Source organism: Lathamus discolor, chromosome 14 (genome assembly GCF_037157495.1).
Source record: "Lathamus discolor isolate bLatDis1 chromosome 14, bLatDis1.hap1, whole genome shotgun sequence".
NCBI lineage: Eukaryota > Metazoa > Chordata > Aves > Psittaciformes > Psittacidae > Lathamus > Lathamus discolor.
In genome coordinates this window covers 3,978,125-3,994,258 of record NC_088897.1, presented here as the reverse complement: position 1 = coordinate 3,994,258, position 16,134 = coordinate 3,978,125, and the positions used below count along the sequence as shown (strand labels likewise).

At 47.3% G+C, this 16,134-nt stretch overlaps 1 protein-coding gene across 5 annotated transcripts; it reads right to left on the bottom strand.

Moving 5' to 3' along the window:
* Nucleotides 1–801: 801 nt before the first annotated feature.
* Nucleotides 802–15,757, bottom strand: LIG3 (DNA ligase 3). 5 transcript variants are annotated; one of them, XM_065694995.1, is made up of 20 exons: nucleotides 15,695–15,757; nucleotides 14,888–15,462; nucleotides 14,190–14,327; nucleotides 13,086–13,283; nucleotides 12,501–12,652; nucleotides 11,447–11,613; nucleotides 10,711–10,788; nucleotides 10,427–10,595; nucleotides 9,638–9,793; nucleotides 9,051–9,182; nucleotides 8,241–8,320; nucleotides 7,740–7,827; nucleotides 6,798–6,875; nucleotides 6,400–6,523; nucleotides 6,095–6,237; nucleotides 5,223–5,297; nucleotides 4,234–4,380; nucleotides 3,073–3,247; nucleotides 2,140–2,231; nucleotides 802–1,328 (listed from the first exon to the last, which is right to left on the bottom strand). In XM_065694995.1, the coding sequence occupies exons 2-20, from the start codon at nucleotides 15,441–15,443 to the stop codon at nucleotides 1,095–1,097; spliced, it is 2,982 nt and encodes a 993-aa protein (XP_065551067.1). In that variant the 5' UTR covers nucleotides 15,444–15,462; nucleotides 15,695–15,757; the 3' UTR covers nucleotides 802–1,094. The 5 variants fall into 5 exon arrangements, with proteins under 5 accessions (XP_065551067.1, XP_065551071.1, XP_065551068.1 ...); XM_065694999.1 differs by having other exon boundaries at nucleotides 14,888–15,365; nucleotides 15,695–15,747; XM_065694996.1 differs by lacking the exon at nucleotides 15,695–15,757 and having other exon boundaries at nucleotides 14,888–15,194; nucleotides 15,297–15,528.
* Nucleotides 15,758–16,134: the final 377 nt, after the last annotated feature.

The following is a 16,134-nucleotide window of genomic DNA, read 5'->3' as shown; positions in this document are numbered from 1 at the left end:
TCTTGGTTTCTGACTGTTACCAACAGGCCAGGAGAAAGCAGAGCTCCTACAGCTACTTCTCAACTTCAACCTGGAAAGGCTTGGGAGAGCGGGCGCTTAAATAGCGGCAGTAGGTGGGGGACAAGTACAGGAAAGTCGAAGGAAAGAAGGTAACAAACACACACTAACTTGCAGCAGTGCAGTCTTAATGGTGTGGAGATTACAAAGGGGAGAGCACCCTTGAGGTTACAGAAACCAGTAACCTGGTCAGCTTGATTTTCCTTCCATCATGTACACATGCACCCACCCTGCTCATGCAGAGTCATGAGTATGTCATGCAGAGTCACAGTGGTATTTGCATAATAGTTAAAATGAACCCCTGTTCCTAAACCCCATCTTCCTTATTTCCTTAATATTCAAGTACTTGCAATAGTTTTGAACAGCTTCACAGAAGGAGGTGTCGCAACTACTCAGATGGTGGAATTCTTGCCTCAACTTTTACTTGGTGAAACAAGAGCAGCATATTCTAGAGAACAAACCCTCCAAGGGGATGCTCAGAGAATGCTAGAGCAGTTGCTGCAATGGAAGATTATTTGGTGCCCCAGTTTTGGTGTGAAACCTACTGCAGAGGTGCACACTGCCACCAGATACAGATGTGTGCTGGGTGTTAGGAAAGCAAAGTCAAAGCAGGAGAAGGACACGTGTCCTTCATGTGAGTTGCAGCCATGCAGCGATTCACAGCTGGTGGTTTCACAGAGCTGATGGGCTGTGTTCCTGGCCCAGCAGAGAGAAACTTCTGGGAAATAAGTCCTGACAGCAAAGGAGCAACTGCTTCAGTTTTATTTATCTATAAAAATACCCAAACTTTAAAAACCCAGAGACTAAAGCAGCACCAGGGTAAGTGCAGCAGCCTACAGTATGGGCAGAAAAATGGAGTCAGCAGTGACACTTCCTCAGAGAGCTGTTTTAATTGATTCCATATGGATCTTTAGAACTACCTCGGATGGCCTTGGGCACTTTATTTCTATCCACATCTCCACAGAGGAACCTCACTAGTTCTTCCACCTACCTACTCAGCTGTTCTTGTGTCGGGACTGCTCAGCTGTCCCCCATTGCTAGCATGGGGCTACCAGCCTCTGCTTCCGGATGCACTCCCAGATCCACTTGGGAGACACACGCTTAGCACCAGGATTGTCATCGATGTCCCCTATAACGTGGGTTGCTGAGGCTGTGTCAGACTCTGTCACAAGGTCCCCATCATACGCTATAAAATACCGCTGGATTTTGTCAAAGTCCTTCACGGAGGGCGATAGATAGAGCTTCACACCAGTGAATATGTCCAGCAGTATCTGCAGATCGTGAGAGAGAAGCACAGGTTGGAAAAGCCATTAAACTGCTCTGGAAATGCCACTAAAGATCTTTGAAGGCATGAGTGAGTCTATATGCAGTTCCCCCGGTTCTCATTCTAATCCCACACCTAATAATGGGACTGCTGTTAAATCATACACAGGAGCAGCACCCAAATTGTTCCTCTGCAAGCCAGATGTTCCACTGAACAGCACTGTCCCAGCTAAAAAGAGAATTATTATCCCATTACTCCCCATAGTGATGGTGCTGATGTGGTCCAGTAAACATGATCTTAATGGCCCCGTCTTTACAAGCTGATGCTTCTTAGTTAAAGTAGGAGAACGTAACAACCCTGGGGGAGAACTTGCTGTTTATATCAAGATAACTCCTCCAGGCTCATCAGGAAGGTTACAGCTCAGTGACTCTTATTCCACTCCCAGTTTGCTGCACAATGGGCTAGAAAGGACAGTTCTCTCCTTCTACACCTCCCAACTCTGCCATATGCAGCAGTCAGGAAAAGCAGCCACTCAGCAGTCTCAATGCTTCGTGGAACAGGACATTGTTGGTGGGTGAGGAGAACATTGGCCTTTAGCATGACAAACCCAGTTACATCAGCTCTGCAGACAGGAGAGCTCAGCCATCTGCTGCCTTTACCGGGGGACTTGCTGCTGTTTCTGCCTTTACGTGTCATTTTAACTTAGGGTGCTGCTGTAGGAGGATTTCAAACTTTCCTGATGGAAGGCAAAAGTGAAGACAACCAAAGGTGCCTCAGCTCCTTCCCACCCAACGTGGCTGCGGCCCAGCTGACCATACCTTTTTGCCATTGTCTTCCATCTCAGATGCTTTCCTCTTCTCACCTCGTTTCTCTTCTGATTTTTGAGGGGATCCAATGACTGCTTTGCTCTCTAGAAAGAAAAACCTTGTCTCATTTGTGCTCTCTGTCCAGATACTGGTTGTGCATTAAAATGGGGGGACGAATGAAGAGAGGAAAAGTTCCCTCCCCCTTTCTGGAAAACCTGTGTATTAGAATGTAACTAAGCAAGACCTTTGTCCTGCAAATGGTGTGGGGCATGTTCCTGCCCTCATTGAGCTGTTGAGCTTCCCTCCTGGCTGTTACTGCACTGCCTCAGTTCTGCCCCAGTGACAAAGTGCTGGTGAGGCAAACTCATGTCACAGCCCTGCAATTTGGAAATCCCCTGCATCCAGGTGCCCTGTTACGTGCGTGAACTTCAGCCAATAAAACTAAATACTGGTTCACGGCCAAAACCCATCTAACCAGAGCATGAGATCTGCAGGAACAGGAGCAGGTCTGCTGTTCCAATCAGTCTTATACCTTCTGCTAAGGACCTTGAGCTAGTCAGATTAAAGGGATTGCAGCCCCAGAGGAATCACTCCAAAGCAGTTTTGGTATGAACTACAACAGACTGCTACGTTCAAGATACCCACTTCCAAGTAGCATATAATCCCAGAGAGCTTTTATTGTCCAAGTGAGTTGCCTAAACAACATCATCAGTGCTGTTCCCATCTTTCCTCACTCCCAGCTCAGAGCTGTGGCTGTTCAGTCTGTGCTCAAGCAACAGAGGCCAAACCAAGGGTGTAAACACAGCTTTGCTCGTGATCCCTGACATACACATGGAAGCTGCCACAGGATCTTCAAGCACTTGACAGAACGCAAAGATCCAGAGCCAGTCTCTCCAAAGGCACAGAGCACACCCTGAGGTTCCTCTCCCAAAAGCACCCTCTTACCTTCTGGCTTCTGGGCTTTTGCAGGTGACTTGCTTGGGGGAGTTTTAATGGTGCTGTGCGGTGTGGAAGACCTGGAATTTCCCTCATTCTCTCCACTGCTGCCAGCCGTGGACTCATCTTCCTCCCCAGCAGTAACATTGAAATCAGCTTTCTCCTTGGAGAGCTGGTACAGCTCCTGTCCCACCAGAAACAAAGCACTGCCTTTAACCACAGGGAAACCTCTGACATCAGAGCTGTAACGTGTGGCCTTCTCTAGTTTGTTTCTCCCAGTATGTTTGCTCAAATACTTTTTCTTCCTCTTTGTAGCCATTTTCTTGTCTACTCTGTCCAAGCTCTCTGCTTTCCACCCAGCTACTTGGCCTTAAGGGAAGCCATACTACCAAAAGCCATTCACATCTGCTACAGAGCAAGACAGACTACCTTGTCAGAGCCTGCCTCCTAGCCTGAAAAAGGAACCACTGCTCACACAAGCAACAGTCTGTCTAAAGAAGGTATTTTGCCTTTCTCTCCTTCACCTGCATAGGGAGCCAGAATCCCTCCTTGCTGCAATGGCATAACAAGTGCTTCTGTGTGCTGCCAGGACCCCTGCAGGCGGTGTGAGGACAGCCTAAATGACAATAACTGGGCTGAGACCTAAGACCAGAGCTCAGGAGCAGCTGGGGTGGCAGCAGGCCAGCCCGCTTCCCAGTGCAGGAGGTACAGAAGCTGCATGGGGTGAGTGCAGCCCAGGGGGCCTGGCTGCCTGCCACATGGCCCCTGTGCCCTGGAGCTTGGCCAGGTTCCTGCATGTCACTTCCCAGATGCCTCCCTCAATCTCAGCAATTAATGGGAGACTGACTGACCATAAACAAGAGAATAAAGGTCACCTCTTTCAGGAAGGAAATGCCTCACCGTGAAGGCTGTTACAAGAGCTGATACAACCAGCTGCCAGCACTGACTTCCCTGAAAGTGCACAACACAACTCAAGAGACTCGAGAGGCCCCATGAAAGAATAAAATTCACATCAAAATAACCCAGCAAGCAGCCTGAGCCTCAACAGGTACCATCAGAGGTACCAGCCAGCACACATCTTCACTGCATACCCTGCTATCCACATTTGTCTTTTTATAGACTGTTGTCAGAACTTCTCCAACACGTTGCAGGCACACTGCATTAACTCACCTTTAGCTGCTGGAGGTTGGTGGCTGTCTTCCAGTCTTTGTCATCTCGAATGCGGGTACAGCGAGGGAAGCGAATGGAGATCCCGTCTGCAGTGTGGGCTTCAGCTTTAGAGAACTCGGCCCCTGTGATCTCCCACACTGGGGCTTTCTAAACACAGGATTGAGGAAGCCATGTCACATTCCTGTGCTCTCTCATGAACTAACTCAAATGTGTCTGTATTCCTCTACCCTTGCCACAACCCAGCTTCCCCACCCCAGTTCCATACCCACAAACTCACCTTGGTCACCTTTATTTGACAAACCTTTTTCAGTGAGTCAAAGATCCTCAACTAATGATAGAATCAGAGTAGTTCGGGTTGGAAAGAACTTAAAGCTCACCCAGCTCCATCCCCTGCCACGGGCAGGGACCCCTTCCACTGGAGCAGCTTGCTCCAAGCCCCTGTGTCCAGCCTGGCCTTGAGCACTGCCAGGGATGGGGCAGCCACAGCTTCTCTGGGCACCCTGTGCCAGCGCCTCAGCACCCTCACAGGGAAGAGCTTCTTCCTTGTATCTAACCTAAATCTCCCCTGCTTAAGTTTTAACCCATTACCCCTTGTCCTATCACTACAGTCATAACACAGAATGCCAACTTCTAAGCTTTTCTATCAATCAGCCATACATGGCACAAGGCATACTGATAAATTCTGTAAACCAGCAACTTTTGGGGTACAGTTGTGCTTCAAATGTTTAAGGTCAGATTTTTCATGCCTCATATTTAAAGGGAGCTCACTTCTGGAAGGGATTTAATGCATAAAAGTACCAGAAGTGCTGCAGGTACGATCTCTTCAGGGAGCTCTTAGCCTCAAATACACCTGCAAGATTCAGAAATAAACACTTAATTTCCTGTTCCAGCTATGAAGACTAATTGTAATAGAGACAGTTTGTACATTTAAATGAAGTGTAGCAATTGCTGCATCAGGGCTGGAAAACAGTTAAATGGCTGTGACTTACCTTTGGGTCTGGGACAATGAAGTCTGGGTAGTAGATCTTGTTAATTTTTAGCCACCTTGGAATTTTGCTGGGATCCTATTAACAAAAAGCACAAACCCAAAATGACAGCATTTATGAGCATATATGAACCTGTTTCTACAAAAGGAGTTGCTGAAAGATAACCCAGAAGTAGATTAGTCTATCACAGGTATTACATAGCCTTTGTATGGAGAAAATCTGTCAGCCTGCAGTGCAGGGTGCACTGATCTGCAGCAGTTTACCTCATCCAGAGAATCACATAGACTGTCTGTAGCAGCTCTTGATTACTGACATTCCATATGGGAACGATAACATGGGAGCTCCAACTGTCATTCATATAAAACTACCCTTTTTTAAGATTCAAATGGCCTTCAGGATGTCAAGTAAATACTAAAGTTCAGCTGTTTTTCTGTCAAGTCTTGAATAGTAAAGATTCCTCACTCACACCAAGTCTCAACTTCACCGTGTTAGGTTGTCCAGCCACAAAGCAGCCTGACCTGCATTGCTCACCCGCAGCCCCATCTAGCGACCGTCTTCACCCATGCAATATGCAGTAAAGGCAAAGCACTTGCTCTGCTCCTCCCGATAAAACTGTCTTGGGAGGAAAACAGATGGTGTCTGGCTTCCCACTCAGTGTCTCATCTCAGGCAGTGCCTCATCTCGGAGGTGGCTGCACCTACATCTCACTGCTGTCAGAGGTATTTATCTGCTTTACCACTAATCGAGCCTCTTCCCAGCAGAGCACTTGAATTCTGCAGGAAGCCAGCACTCTGGTGTAGCTCAGCAGGAAGGTGGCCTTTACAAGCCCTTTGCTGAGCAGTCCTTGACCACCTCCATGCCACAGCCCCTCTCACCTTGCTGATCTTCACCATATCCAGCTCTGTTTGGAGACGTGCCAGGGTGGCATCATCATGGCCACCAGAACACTTGGTCACAGTGCACCATTTCTCACTCTTGGGATCATAGCAGCCCATGAGGAAGATGGACATCATCCCACCTGCAGGAGGGGAGACCAGGGTGGTTCACAGCTTCTACAGGACACGCCACAGCTTTTCAAAAGCAAAGTAATGAACCAAAACCCTTTTCCATCTTGGGGTGTCAAAAGACTGTGGGCTTGCGATGGCTTCACAGCATCAGCATAAGCCAGTCCGAGACTTACCTTTACTGCCTTGTCCATAGAAAGCTCCCAGCACCACCAGGTCTGCAGTGTCAGCCATGGCACCCTCATTCAAGTAATCCTTCTTCACTTTCAGCCAGTGCCGCTTTCCTGGTTCATAATTACCCTGTGCAGAACAAGGCAGGAACCACCAGTCAGAAAGATCATCTGGGGGACAGCTGTGCCATCAAACAGCCCCTTGCTTTTATCCAGCTTAACACTGCAACAGCAAAGCAGTGCTCAGATAAGTGCTCTATAAGGAGCAACTTGGATTGGATGCCAGCATCAGTAAGAACCCAGAGATGTCAGGGATGCTCAGCTTTGTGTGCTTCACCCACAGATCTGTCCGCTGGTATTCCCCAACTCCCAGCATACCCAGTGAAGAGTAAATATGAACCTGCCTTTGTATCTTTCAACACCAGTCCTTCCAGTCCCTCACGAATGACTCGGGTGATCATATCTGCCAGATCCGAAGCTTTCTGAAATGGAAAGGCATCATGGTTAGCTCAGGAGTGTCAAAGGGCTGTGGTCTTCAGGCTTTCTATGTGGAACAGTGGTGCACTAACCATGTTCGCTTTGCTGCGCATCCAGTAACTAATACGGGAATATGTCCCAGGAAGAGAAGGGGTAGTTAGATAAGCATACTCCTCAGAGATGAGGACACACACTGGTTGTGTCCCAGGTATGTCCATATCTGCAAGATGAGGTTTTCTCAGCCTGCTTAATGCTCTATCCAGCTGCCTTGGTTCCTATCCTCTTTGCTTCTTCCCAAAATGCTTCCCCTGCTCCAAATGCCCAAGCATTCTCCACCAAAACCAAGATGCTACTGAAATCAGTAGCAGTGGGGAAAAATAGTGGGAGATAGGACTTGTGCATAGCAATGAAAGGAAAAACCAAGTGTGCTGCTATGTAAATGCAGCTTTTAGCACTTGGGATGTATGTGGGCTGCGTGGCACTTGAAGTTGCCAGAAGCAGTCTAGCTCTCTTCAGTCATGCTCCAGTCTTTCTCCACAGCTCAGCATTGCACAGTAAAGACTAAGTTACAAGAAGATTTAGCTCCTCCTAGCAACAAAGTTATGATGGGTACAAAATCACTAAGAAGCCAAGAGGAAAAAAAGATGTGCAAGTTTCAACTACGTAAAGCGGTTGCATTGCTCACAGGCACAGTGTTCTTGAACACCACTCGCTCAAGGAGTCCTGTACAGACAGCAGAACCATCCTGACAGGCAGGGGATTGCTGGCTTTGCAGCCTTAGTCAGAAGGCCCTTTGGTAAAGGAGCAATGGGGTGTCCAGAATGCAAACAATGAGATCACCAGCCAGGCAGTTTGAATGCTGAACTCACCGTGACATGCTTCATCTCCGAGAAGAGGATCCGGTTGGGGATTTCGACCATGTTATCGTGGAGGAACTTGCGACGCTCACACAGAGGCCTGAAGGAAGGTTTGGAGAATGAAGGACAAGCAAGTAGCGGACATGCGAACATTGAGAAAAGCTATTTAGAGAATTAAATGACGTATCCTACAAAGTTCCAGAAAGGACAATCAATTCTTACTTTCCTGCAGGGAGTGAGTTATAAAATAGAAGTTCCATGTTAAGCATGCATTTTGTTTCAGACAGAAGATGAGCCAGGCACTGAAGCACGCTCACTGAAATAGAGTCAAACCTGGTATTTTGGAACTGCAAAGCAAGATAGAGCTCCACAGTGAAACTCCTCAGCACAGCAAGGATCCTCCCATGATGTCTGGATTTTCTAGGCTCAACAACCCACATAAACCTCTCCCTCTGTGGCAAGTTCATGCTGGGAAACTGGTTGGGCTGCTCTCACACTGTGCCAGATACATACCTGTCCATCAGGCTGACATCATTGAAGTAGATGCAGTCAAACACAAACAAGCAAACGTTGGCATCCTGGAAAGCAGCTTTCTGCAAGACAATTAAGAGCGATTAAAAGAAATCCGCAGTCACAGCAAGCAGCAATAGGCAGGTTTAGAAAGATGATAAGAAACAAAAGGATGTATTTTTATCTCCATAATCTTTTAGTTATAAGCAGCTTAGGCCTCTTCTAAAGACAGAATTATTCTAAGAATTAAAATTTAGACTGAATGTGTCAAAGCACAGAGAAACAAACTAAAACATGCTCATTTCCTAGTGACAGGGAAACATCACTACAAATAGTAATGACTTCAGGCAGTGTAACATCCATCCATGACAACTGCTGCAACAAAAACCCAACCACCAATCCAGACTTCAGATTAATGGCTACTTTAAGTTAAAGCCCTTAGAGCTTAATTTTCATGTTATTGTCCTCTTCCTCACCACCATTTAGTCTAGATCTAGACACTATACAACATTCACATGGACTAAACGCTCTTGACATACTGTGGTGTTCTGGTCTGCCACACATTGCTCAAACAATGACAGAACTGCAGGGTTTTCTAAGGGGTTTTAATATTTATCTTGAGCTGAAATGTTCTTGCTGTCCTGCAAGATTAATGTCAAATATGTTGTATTAGAGCAGTCCTTTTTCTTTGATATCAGCCTTCTCAGGGATCGTATTTTGTCCCCAGATCTCTTCCCTGTGATAACAGATCACATGCTGGGGTGTTGGAAGTCAGCAGAGTAACAGCCTCCAACCACAGCAAAGTTTCTTTACCTTGTGCACGCCAAGAGTCCCGAAAGGAAGGGGCTTGCCAGTTTTGTTGTCAATCAGAAGAACTTCTGAATCCAGGATCATGCTTTGCCCACCAGGGAAAGCCTGAGGGATGAAGTCCTTAAAATGGGCCACCTTGGAGAAAAGGAAGGAAAAATAGATCTACTGGCTGAAGAGAGGACTCACCCCAGTGCAGATGGTTCTCCCAGAAGCATGTCTGAGGCATGTGTAGGTGTATCTGCACTAGCTTTGCTTTCTACTACGGTATACACTGTACAGTCTACAAAGAGAAAAATGAATCTGGAACAAATATAACCAAGTCACCCAGCTGGTATCAAACGTCCCAAAAATGCAGTGTGTAAGAGGACTCTGAAGCAGAGAGCTTAACATTAGTTTCAAGCTCTGGATGTCCACCAAAACTAATTGATTACAACTCTGTTAAGGGTTGCTTTTCGAGATTCCATGTGTGTACATAAATCAGGGAAGTCTACAACAAGAGGTATTCCCCTTGCTTACAGAAACGGTTGAGAAATGCAGTCATGTTTCTAGAGGAGCCGGTGCAAGAGGAGAGGTGGTTGACAGGTGCTTACCTTATGTGGGAGGACAGGCTTGAGGCTCCTGCTGAAGTAGCTGAAATGATCTCCATTTTTATGGACCTGCACCCGCTCCCCATCATATTTGATCTCTGCATACATGCCATTGGGGCACTTCTTCATGGCATACTCAATGGACTTGCAGGCTTCAGCCTTAGGATGGTGGAGAGAGACAAATTCCAAACTCACTCACATTATATGTGAAAAGATGAAGTTCCTTTTAGTCAGGTTCGTGAACTAACAATGCTTTGTAGCTCTTTTTGTCCAGGGTCTCTAATATCCAGTCCAAGTTTTCCTTTTCTTAATTACTCATTTACTTAGAATCATCTACACATACCCAGATAATTACAGCTTTTCAGTGCTTATCTCCTCCAAATACTTAAAGGTGTAAGTACTGTGCCTTTAGCAGGAGTGTGCTTAGCCCATAAGTAAATATTTAACTCAATCTGTTCAAATAAAACCTCAAACTTATTTGAATCTCTAATGCAGCTGAAAGCTTACACTATTTCTATAGAAAGAATGGACTTCTGGAATGACAGCAAACAAAAAAGTCACTTCTGGACTGAAAGAGAGTCAAGATTTTAGCTTCTGCAGTGGCAGAATGTTGGCCTCCTGGTAGAAAACACTTACTAAAGTGGTGTTAAGTCAGCACTGCGTGCTCTTTTAGCTCACACTACAGTCATTTATCCATCTACTGCTTGTTAAAGGTGAGGGGTCTGACAGTGCATGTGAGAACCCCATCTCTCGAGCAGCTGAAGGTGCTCATTGCAGGGGAGCCAACCTTACCAGCATGGGCTGCACAGGGGTCATCAGGGAGGCCTGCACACTGAGGGTCCGCTTCAGACCTGGCACCTTCTCAGCCTCCTGCTGGTTCTTCAGGACTCGCTCTACCACGTCCTGGAGGTTGCGTGACGCTTTGAACGCCTCGTAAGCATTGGGATCCAAAGCATCCAACCTTCAACAGATTGAGGAGAGGGGGAAGCATGGATCAACCTCAGCTCTGCTGCTCCTGGCTTATGAGGCTAATGCCCACTTCTGGTGGGTTTCTCACAACAAAAGGTAAGACTTACACATGCTTTGCTCCAGCATTCATTTTCAAGTCATGCTTGATTAGCCTGATGATGCATTTCAGGTCGTTACCCGTACATCTGAAATGCGAGAGAAGATTCAGAAGTGGCAGGCATTTAACTGAATTGCCAGCTGAAAAAAAGAGACTGATCAAAAAAGGTCCTCCCCTTCTGGAGGGTTTAAAATTAAATAAGGACATGCTCTGAGTGACACCTCAGAGGCACAAAAGAATATCCAAAACGCTTTTTAGCACCTCTGTGTCTGAATGCCTGTATTAATTCTGCCTCAGTGGTGACACACTTTCCAAAATTCACTTAATTAATACATCAGAAGGAAGAGACAAGAACATCCTCAAATCAGATCAACACAGACTGAGCCACACCAAGAATCTTCACCCTGTCTAAATGGCCTGAAGGCTTTTCCCAACATAAATAAGTACAGCAACTTCATTAACAGCTAAGTCCCATTAAGGTAGTTTTGCAAGCTATTTGTTTAGTATTGACTGAACAATGGCTTGTCAGGCCAGGATGAAATTCTCTGGCATGAACAGGAGCCAAACATGTTCTCCACTGCTGGTCAGCAGTCAGGGTGTCTTAATCAAACCACTAATAGCAGCTTGAAGACAAGAAGTTCAGTCTCTGTGGCTATGGTTAGTTTTCCACCTGTTCCAGCTTGTGACATGTTGATAACTACTCCCAGTTTTAGGGCAAACCTTCAGAGGCCAATTACTCTGCTCACCTGCGAGTGATATGTTGCAGCACACTTTGCTGGTCATCTTCCTTAGTGAGCTTTGATAGCTGGATGAGGAATTCATCTACCTCTTGGATGGTCAGGAGACTTTTGGCTGCTGGAGGACAACACTTGCTCTGTTCAAAGAAGAGGCGTATGGTCTCGGAAACATCTCCCTGTCTCCAGAAAGAAAATAAGAGCGTGGATCAGGGCTATGGCTACAGAATGGGGATGTCACTGGGGATTCAATATGGCTCCAATAAGTAGGATAAACCACTGGAATGATGCTAGGATTGCATGAAGGAATTGAATCAAACATTAGAAGAAAGCTGCCACGACACACAATAAAGCTGCTCAGCCGTTTCATTTGCAAAAGAAAGGTAAGTAAGAGTACCAGTATTATCTCATTGCTCTATTTTTCACTGCTGCAGCATCACAGACCATTTATTTCCTCAGGATGAATCCACTTGTAAATCCAAGGATCTGAAACAGTGTAGTGATGTCACTAGAAGACAGTATATACCAAGACAGTAAAGAGGTGTAATACTAGCTTCATTAATTCACCCATTTTCTTCATCTTGCAATGAATCAGAAGTGTGCAGAGTCCATTACCAACTCCTGTGCACAGGAATTAAATGCACACATGAGCACTTGCAATTGTATGAGTGTAGATTAATTGTGTGAACCACATGAAGCTCACAGGAACAGGTCTGTTAATTGAATCACAGGTTTTGATAAGTGATGTTACAAAAAGTGTAATATAAATCAGTTATGCAGGAATATGCTCGACAAAGCAGTTTAGACAAAGCAGATGCAGCCCAAATTGCCTAAATATTTCAGTCTTGCTCTCTGAAGTTGGGCAGGTGAATTCATGTTGTTTTCTGTTCAAGCATTCTTTTCTAAAGGTTCCAGATGGCGAGAAGTGCTATGCAATGGGCCAAAACCCCCAAATTGCTAACTCCCTTTCTAACAGCCAAGCTAACTGTGTTTCAAGTAGGAGTTAAAAACCCCATTACAGCACTGCCATACAGAGGGAGTGAAGAGAACTGGTGTCTGTACTCACCTGCTCCAGGTCACGGATCATTTCTTCTTGGTTGCAGTTGAAAATTCTACTGAAGAGCTTTACAATCTGTTTATCGTTCAGGTTGTAAACAACCTTAATGACACCTGGTAACAGCAGCTTAATGGTCAGGTACACATCGCCATGAAAGCCATCTGGGAAAAAAAACCAGCACACACCATTGGAAACTGGCACAGTTTGTTTTCACACACAGGCTCTGGTTGTTTGTGCCCATTAGGATGGCCCTGGGATTAAAACCCTGCAGCCAGGGCTTCGTCTTTTCACCATGCTGTTCTGTTTCATGTAGAGATTCCTTAAGGGATACACTCACAACTGCCCTCCAAATGTGACCCCAACGCTAAGTTTGGCAGCACTGATGAATGTTCTCAGCAATTCTACACTGAGACATTCTTGTCTGAATTTGTTATGGAGACAAACAGTTCACTTTGCAAACGTTATCTCCATAGTTCAGAAATCATCACAACACACAGCAAGCAGGTTTTATGTCACCCTTGCTTTTGAAGTAATACTTTGAGGTCCATTTTGAGAAGGTTTTCATATGCTGAAAATGCCAAGCAGTAATCGCACCTCCTCCAGATCCCTTCTTCAAAAAATCCTGGATGATCTGTGTTTTCACATTATAGCTGGGCTTTTCAGCTACCATGGCACAGAGCTTCCTGAACTCACGCAGCAAGCAGTCTTTGTGCTTTGGATCACATTTTTTTGCAGATAGGCTGGACTTGTGGGAAGAGTTTGCAGAGATATCATCTGAATTCTTTGGCTTGGCTGCAAAGACAAGAAGGGAAGAAGTTGCCTTTATAACAAGCACAGTATGATGTAAATTTTGCAGTTGTAGCTACCTCTGCTTGGCAAGCTGTAAAGAACAACCCTGGTGTGCTGGCAAAGCTTCAGAGCTGAAGAATGACCTGTGCTATGCCAAAATTTGTGACTTAAAAAATACCCTAATCTATTTTTATATAAGGTTTGATCTTCACAGTATACCAGAATCTTCGGGACCGTAATTCTACTGAACTGATACAATTAATCCTTGGTGAAAAGGAATTCCTGCTGGCAGATGCTTCTGTTTTCTTTCTGTTTATAGGTCTCTGCCCTTCACAGCAAGATGTTTTCCAAGGTATTTCTAAAACTGGGGAAAAAACGTCCCCATCCCCTGTTCTGTTACAATACCAAAACCATTGCACATTGCCAGCTCTGGCTGTGTACAGGGAGATAAGTGGGTGGTTCAGAGCTACACGTCTGCGTCAGGTCAGGCAGTGCTCACACACCAACTGTCCTGCTGACAGTGGTTTCTCAGGACAAGCTGCTGAGGAATAACAGGTTTCCCTTCCATGAACACCACCACTGGGAATCCCTCACAACCAAGTTTTTACAGATTTTGAGCTCCACATGGTGTATCTTTAGTCTGGACTTCCACAGTCTGATTAAGTTGACCAAGGGACTAAAGTCAACCTTACAATGTGTTACTGTGTAAACTTTGTTCCCTTGGGAATACTACAAACTCAAGACTAGCAACCTCAGAAAGCACTAACCATTTCTGGCAAAACAGATTCTAGAACAGTATTAAAACTAAACTGTCTTCTATAGATAAAAACTACTTAGCTGAGCCAAGTTAAAACACCTCTGATGCTGGTATTAGAAGAGAAGGATTTCCCAGAATCGCATTCTTTTTACCTGTGAAGCCAGAGAACTTCTTTGGTGATGGACTGCTGAGACCTAATGGATCTTTTGTAGTTAGCTGTCCTGTGGCAGTGAGCTTAGCTTGGACTATCACTTTTTTCTTCAGTGTACTTCCAGCCTTGGAATTAGCTTCTGTAAAACAGTGAGGTTCAAACCAGCAGTCAGAAATAACCTCATATGCCACTCAAGAAACTACATAAGAGATACTGCAACAAGTAAGTCTTAAAAGAACTGAGAGGAAGGACAAAAAACAAACATGATTTTTCAGATATTAAGTTAAAAGTAAAGATCACAGAAAAAAGCTGAAAGGGCAAATAAAAAATAACTGATGCATTCTCATGGGATTCCTCTGCCCAGGAATTAAATCACTCAGACGTTCTCCATAATAAGCTGTGACAAATGAATTTAGAATTGAGTATTCTTATCTTTCCTATATGGCTGAAACACAGATTTGAGCAGCCCTTTGTCATACCGATGTCATCGCATCAGTGAGGATTTGATGGTAAAAGCATGGCAATTGGTGGCACACCTTGAGAACAAGTCAAGTACAGAAGTGAACAAGGTGCTGATTGTACCTCATAGAACCGTTCGGGTTGGAAAGGACCTCAAGATCATTTCCAACCCCCCTGCCATAGGCAGGGACACCTCACACTAAATCATCCCACCCAAGGCTTCATCCAACCTGACCTCACCTGAGATGTGCTTGTTGATTAAGTCTTTCTCCGCATCTTGTAGCTCTTCCCACCCTTCCAAGTCCGTGATGTCTTCGATTTTCTTGGTGGTGGCCCGAGCCTTATCCAGCTTCTCAAACATGCACTTCACATGGTACCACTCCTTCATGTCCCCGCCAGACTCCGTGAAAGGATTGGGAACAATCTTCCCGATGCGCACCATTCCCTTCACGATCTTCTCCTTGCACTTCTTGCAGCCTGCCGTGCCACGCTTGGCGTAGTCTACGCAGTACCTCTGCTCTGCCATGTCTTTTACCGCCGTGCAGGCCTGGCGAAGCCAAGTGTTCCCAGGCAGGGAGAAGTGGAAAGCCCCAGCACCACCACCCTGGTTTCTGCCTGCAGACCCGAGGGATACAGGCTGTAACAGCACCTGGTACCAGCAACTGAGGTTGGACCCGGGGAGGCCAGCGGAGCAAAGGAAGGGCCTTGGCGAGGAGGCCTGTGTGTGGAAGAGCAGCTCTGTGCCCCTGCCGAGCGCCCGGACAGCCTGCGACAGCGTCCTGCTGCCTGTGGGCATCCAGCCCGCCCCGTGCGTGCTGCGAGCGACAGAGAGCACACTGAGGGCCCCGTGCCCGGGACGGGGCTCTCGGAGGCCCCGACGCTCGCCCTCCCACCCAGGCCCGCCCCACAGCTGCCTCCCCACGGCCCTCCCCACCCGCAGGCCCCGATCCCGCTCCACGCCCGCCTCGCAGCCCCTCTTCACCCGTCGCACACGAGCCGCGCTGCCCCGCAGCCCGCTTGCCCCCCACGGCGAAGGGAAGCGCTCACCGAGCCCTCACACCGCCGCCATCGCGCCCTCAGCTCCGGCCCGCGGGGGCCCCTTCCCCTCCCCTCCCTCCCGCTAGGCCGCAGCCGCCGCCGCGCTCCCTTCAAACGCGGCTCGCGGAGCTTCCGGGCCGCGCCCCGCCCCTTCCGCGCCGTGGGGGCGCCCGCCTCGCAAGCGTGTGCGCAGGCGCCGAGCGGCGTTTTCCCGCCTTCGGCGTGGCTGAGGCGATGCCGCGGGCGCGGCCGCGCTGCGGGCGGTGAGGGCCGGCCCCGCACCGGCGCTCCCGGTCTGCGGGGCTGCCGCACGCTCTGGGCTTCCGGGTGGCCCCGCGCAGGGCCGAGGCGCTGCTCTGCCTCCTGCCGTTGTGCGGCCGAGAGCCTCGCGCTGCTGTGCGCGGCCTCCGGCGCAGGCCCTGCAGGAGCCCACAGGTGCTGATGTAGAC